The sequence below is a fragment of the Oncorhynchus mykiss genome, chromosome 30 (assembly GCF_013265735.2).
Source record: "Oncorhynchus mykiss isolate Arlee chromosome 30, USDA_OmykA_1.1, whole genome shotgun sequence".
NCBI lineage: Eukaryota > Metazoa > Chordata > Actinopteri > Salmoniformes > Salmonidae > Oncorhynchus > Oncorhynchus mykiss.
In genome coordinates this window covers 29552463-29558680 of record NC_050570.1, presented here as the reverse complement: position 1 = coordinate 29558680, position 6218 = coordinate 29552463, and the positions used below count along the sequence as shown (strand labels likewise).

The following is a 6218-nucleotide window of genomic DNA, read 5'->3' as shown; positions in this document are numbered from 1 at the left end:
ACAAACATAGACTGCCCACCCCAACTCATGCCCTGACCATACTAAAACAAAGACAAAAACAAAGGAACTAAGGTCAGAACATGACATAATTTCTTTGCCAGTGGGCAAACGTACAAAATCAGCAGGGGATCAAATACTTTTTTTCCTCACTGTACGTGCACCACATCATTACTCTCTCTTACTCTGAGGTGTGTGCATCTTGTGTGCATCCATTGGCTGGAACTCAAATTGCTAGGGGGCTGGCACACATGGGGGAAAATGGCGCTGCACAGCTTCCAGCTTTCAAACTAGGGATTTTGTGGCTAATTGAAGTAAAACAGTAATTCTGCTCATAGATTATGCAGGTATGAACTACACATTCAGCCCAAAGCGGGAGCTTTGCTTTTTAAAAATGCTTACTAATCATCAAAACTCTGGAGCATGTCTTTAACTAGGCAAGTCAGTTAAGAACAAATTCTTATTTACAATGATTGGCTACCCTGGCGACGCTGGTCCAATTGTGCGCCACTCTATCATGGCCAGATGTGATACAACCTGGATTTTAACCAGGAACTGTAGTGACACCTCTTGCACTGAGATACAGTGCCTTAGACCGCTACGCCACTCAGGAGCCCATCTTCTAAAAGGTGATCCAAAAGGTGAATTTACACACACTTAGTTTGAGTTGGTATAGGAATCCAAAACATAAACATAAGTGTCTCATAAGAAATGTAAATGGCAAGGCAGCAGTTGAAACAATAACAACGTGTAATCGTGTTACTGTTTCGGTAAAAGGCTGAGGGATGGGGCCTGAGAAATCGAATCACTCTCAAATTCATAGACAGAGCTATGGATGCAAGGACTGATGCGCCAAAATTATAGTTTTAACCATGTTTTTAGGCTATACAGTGCTCATTTACATGTACTTTGTTTACAAACATTGGCGTAAAACAAGCTTATATTTTGGGGTTCTGATGGGGTATGACAGTAAAACTAAGCTCATGAGGAATTTATAAGCGATATTCTTCATCAATCAATGGGTACATATAATTTATCATTTATAAGTAAAAAAAATTGATGGAGCAACTGCTGATTGCCCCTTCAAGTGTTACTTGTATTTGATTTAACTAGGCAAGTCAGTTAAGAACACATTCTTGTTTACAATGATGGCCTACCAAAAGGCAAAATACCTCCTGTGGGGACGGGATTAAATAATAATAACAACATTTAAGACAAAACACACATAACGACAAGAGAGACCTAAGACAACAACATAGCAAAGCAGCAACACATGACAACAACATGGTAGCAGCACAACAAACATTAGTGGGCACAGACAACAGCACAAAGGGCAAGAAGGTAGAGACATCACGCAAATCAGCCACAACTGTCAGTAAGTGTGTCCATGATTGAGTCTTTGAATGAAGAGCTGCAGCGAACTGAAAAGATGAGCACAGAGATGTGTGTGCTTTGGGGACCTTTAACAGAATGTGACTGGCAGAACTGGTGTTGTATGTGGAGGATGAGGGCTGCAATAGATATCTCAGATAGACGGGAGTGAGGCCTAAGAGGGTTTTTATAAATAAGCATCAACCTGTGGGTCTTGCGAAGGGTATACAGATATGACCAGTATTACAGAGGAGTATAGAGTGCAGTGATGTGTCCTATAATGAGCATTGGTGGCAAATCTGATGGCCGAATGGTAAAGAACATATAGCCAGCCGCTCAAGAGCACCCTTACCTGCTGATCTATAAATTATGTCTCCATAATCTATCATGGGTAGGATGGTCATCTGAATCAGGGTTGGTTTGGTAGCTGGGGTGATAGAGGAAACCAAGTCTAGATTTAACTTTAACACAGTGATACGTAGGCATACTGTACACCTGCACTGCAATAAGGTATACACTGTATGTAAACACTAGCCTACCATCATCATAGTCTTTACGTTGAACAGAAATACTTTTTTTCCCCCTGTGCTGCTAGGGTGACACTGGGAAACGTCGTTTTGCATGGCCCCGTACCCCGCGTAGGCGGAGTTGTTAAATTGTAGACTATTCCATTGGTCTTTAAGAGAACTCACACTCAGGGCACCGGGCCGTGCAAAACAAACTCGCCCTCCTATTATACCATGAATTACTATGTTCCAATGAAAACAGGAGGAATTCCCAGATTCCTCCAATACCGATCTGCCTGGCGAATCCATGCATGGGGAGAGTGAGGGGCGGCTGGTCATGGCATTTTACTAGTGGGAAAAACGTCAGGACCAGGAAAACAACATTTTTGACTGTTGGGGTAGTTTTGGTGATTTTACGTCACTGAAAGTAACCTTGGGCTACTTATTTAGGAAGCGAATTGATTTTCTGGAGAGACACGATTGTTATTGTATCAGAACTGAAAGCTAGCCTACTTGCTTGAGCAATAGATACAAAGTTACATCTCCCAGTCCACTGGATAATTGTGTGACACGCGGATCTGGGACGACTACTCGCTGTAATGGACCACTGGATTTAAGGAATTTGGGACGCGTTTTTGGTTCTGGATTAACAATTAGTTTCGTCCCCTTCCGTCTGGTGTCAAAACGGATAGTCGGCGGTCATGCCAGCGAAAACAAAGTACAATCTTGTTGATGATGGCCATGATTTGAGAATTCCAATGCATAACGAGGAAGCATTCCAACATGGGATCAACTTCGAAGCAAAAGTGAGTTATTTTTATATGCTACTGTATTGAGATTATTTGCAAAACTATCTCCCAATCCCTCTTTTTCCTCATTAATGGAGTTAATGTAAATTTTGCCAAAATGTGTTTAGCCTATTGTATATTACGGTGGTATATTGCTGCCACTCAGAAAAATATTTTTTTATCATTATGATATAACATCACATTATTACGAAATAAATCAATAACGAAAATAACACATGTTGTCGTTATTATAATACAGATAACGTTATAATGAGACAGATCTTGTTATTACGATAATAATGTTAATGAGAAATATGTAGTTATTATGAAATAGCCCGGTTGCACGCTATTATGAAAAATAGTCTATGCCTTAGGCTACTTGGCATATTTGGCTTCCTCTCATGCACAGGTTGACATTCTGGCTGGTTTGCTTGAGTTGGTCAAGTACATTTTTTCTTCGGTTTGAGGCATTGATAGATATTAGAGAAATGTCATTGAGGAATAAAGGTGGTGTTGTCATTAGTTTACGGACATTGTGGAGTTCTCTAAAGGCTCTATAAACGGGAAAAAAAACGATCGGACTTCCTTGAAATAGCTTTATTCTTTCTTGATCAACTGGGCCGTTATGGGAAGTTACGTGGATACCAACTAATGCATCTAAACGGAATATGTGGTAATCCAAAACACAGTCAGGCATTTACTTCATGCTCTAGACCCCCATGAAGTGCACATTTTGGGCAGAAGTCTCTGAGAACGAGTTTAACTGGCTTGCTACTTTACCTTCACAACCAAGAGGATAGTCATCGAGGAACAGTTTAGGTAACCCAGCTAGCACAGAACGTTCCCCAAAGGGTCTCCTTTGGAAAAATAACTTTCACAGAACGTTCTGGGAACATTGTGGGAAAGTAATTTTTCTAAGAACCAAAGGATACCCTTTAGGGAGCGTTGCTATTTTGGTAAGGTAGAAACACATTGTTTGAAAACATTCAAATAACCTCATAAAATAATGTTATTTTTTGGTGAATTACAACTTTTACATAACATTCCCCTGTGGTTCCCGTTTGGTTGTTGGGAGAAAAATAGTTCTGGGAACGTTCTGGAAACATTGCATATCTAAGGCCGTATTGGATCAAACTGCTGAAAGAGAAGATAAAGTGTGTGTGGAGGTGAGTGCACATAATTTTGTAAATAGCTAACTATTTTTTTTATTCCCCCCCAAAAAACATGTTTTGAACTCTCCTTTACAATTTATTTACAAGACAAAGGGTCATGTGGCACCATCGTCACCATAGCAACGGTTGACAGTTAAAGACATGTCTGCCAGCCAGTTTAGCTTGTTTCAAGTACTGCTAATATTACTATTTTTACAGGTAGAGTCAGAGAAACATACTAAAACTACAACCCGTGTTTATATGAACATGTTATGGGGTAGCATAGTTATTTTTCTACCGTTTTGTGTTTGAAGAATAAAATGTTTTGAGTAAATTAGCTAGTTTAGCTAGCATGTTCTCCAGCTGCATTGGCTACTAGCTAGGTCTGACCATAAAAACATATTTTTTGGGAGAGTGACAAATGAGGTCTGATAAACCTTTTGCTATGTTATACTTTTTTTACTATTTTGAAAAGGATGGCGATAGATTTGATTTGTTGAATGACTAGACTACTTGGCTAGTACCTGACAATGGTATCCAGGTCACATGACCCGTCATGTAAATAAAGAACTGATTGAAATTTAAAAAATTCAATAGGATATCCACTGAAATACATTAGTAATTCATTAAATGGGTCACAACTGAATAAAATACTTAATTAATAGAAATTGATTATTTTAACATAACTTTCTGTTTTACTTTTAGCTTGCTTGGACAGTTTCCCCACCTGCACCATGTGAGTTATCTTCTACAGTAGTTTAGCAGAAGGCCACCACAGAGTTGATAAGTGAATGAGAAACAATACATTTGCTAAGTGATTTAATCGGTGTCTGATTCTTTGTCTCATTTGCAGCTCCATTTTGTCCAGAAGTCTACTCGTAAAAGGTGACTTTAGGTTACTTTATTACTACAATGAACACTCACCGGACGGTTTATTAGGTACAGGACCGCGTTCATGAAAATCCATTGTTTCTACAGCTATTAGTCTGCTTATCTAGTCTCTTATCTACCATTTCTCCTTTTTTACAGATGGTGCAATTGTGGGACACCACCACTTGTGAACACCTACTCAACCTCTAAGGTAAATAAATGGCTCACAGTAACTTGATAGCATTGAAGCATTCACATTGAAACAATGGACCTTATTTTGTTGCTAATCCCAAATGGAACCCTATACTCTATGCACATGTGTTGATCTGAGATGATTTGATGGTTTTAAACAATATGATTAAACTTCCACCTAGCCTATCAAAGGGCTAATTGGAATAATGACAAATTTGCTCACATAAGTCAAATCCTCTCAGATCTCCTCAAGTGCATAAGGAGTAGGGTCTAAGGCAGGGTTATTCAACTCTTACCCTACGAGGGTTGGAGCCTGCTGGTTTTCTGCTCTACCTGATAATTAATTGTACACACCTTGTTTCCCAGGTCTAAATCAGTCAGTCCCTGATTAGAGGAAAACATATTTTTTTTAATTTAGTGGAACTTCCTTCAAATTTCAGAGTTGAGTTTGAGGGGTCTAGGGGTTGATTTAGGATTGGGCCATACTTTTGTAATCAGAACTTTCAATTGATGTGTGACATACATTAGATGTATGTTATGGTTAACATGTGATTCAGTTTGTCTCACAGAAGTTTCTCTAAGCTCAACTGGAAGTGTCACAGAGTAGAGGTACAGTAATTGGCTTGATACTATTTAAAAACATTGAAGCATTCACATCGAAACAGTGGACCTTATTTTGTATTGTCACATTTTAGAGCCTGAACTTTCAAATGAACTCAGATGTCTGTTAATGTTAACATGTGATTCATTTTGTCTCAGACATCACTCTACCCAACTGTAAACAATGGACCTCAGAAGACAGCAGATGTATGGCTTACAGTAACTTAATATATTTAAAAACATTGAATCATTCACATCAACACAATATACCTTATTTTGTGGCGTCAACAATGAAGTGTGACATACAGTACATTAGGCTTCTGTTAACAGACATCTCTCCACCCAACCGTACTGCAACAGTCCCAGTCTCTCCACTCGTCCCGCAGTCTCCCCAACCAGAAGAGGGGGACCTGCCCTCTGTGAGAGTAAGTAATCACTGAAACATACAAATTTAGTAAAAAATATAATGTTCCTTGTTAAAGCTAGAATCCTTAATAGAAACAATAAAAAAGCGGTCTCCCTGCCTCCATTTGGCAAAAAGCTGAGGGATGGGCCTTTTCTGTGACATTTCTCTAATTTGTTGCTACTATCCTGTCTCTATAACTCCCCTTATGTATGCTGTTACTATAGAAGTGAGCTAACTTAACTTAAAACAGTGAATACACTAGCTGTGCCACTAGAGATTCTGGGTTCGAGAGACAAGTGACGTTGCCGGGTGGTCAGGGCTCCACATTGCAAACATT

The 6218-nt window shown here is 39.3% G+C and overlaps 1 protein-coding gene across 6 annotated transcripts in view; it reads left to right on the top strand.

The window, feature by feature from the left end:
* The first annotated feature begins 2015 nt into the window (after positions 1–2015).
* Positions 2016–6218, top strand: part of LOC110521692 (carboxyl-terminal PDZ ligand of neuronal nitric oxide synthase protein) — a 234343-nt gene continuing 230140 nt past the window's right edge. For 2 of the 6 annotated variants that reach the window (XR_005040854.1, XR_005040855.1), the window contains exons 1-8: positions 2544–2680; positions 3746–3828; positions 4519–4549; positions 4667–4752; positions 4843–4894; positions 5433–5484; positions 5635–5682; positions 5806–5900. Coding sequence is in view for 2 of the 6 variants with exons in the window: in XM_021599470.2 (XP_021455145.1) it covers positions 2576–2680 (105 nt within the window). In the remaining 4 variants the exon portion in view is untranslated. Of the gene's footprint in view, positions 2681–3745; positions 3829–4518; positions 4550–4666; positions 4753–4842; positions 4895–5432; positions 5485–5634; positions 5683–5805; positions 5901–6218 lie in introns of all 6 variants that reach the window. The other 4 variants (XR_005040857.1, XR_005040856.1, XM_021599470.2 and 1 more) reach the window with 4 other exon arrangements.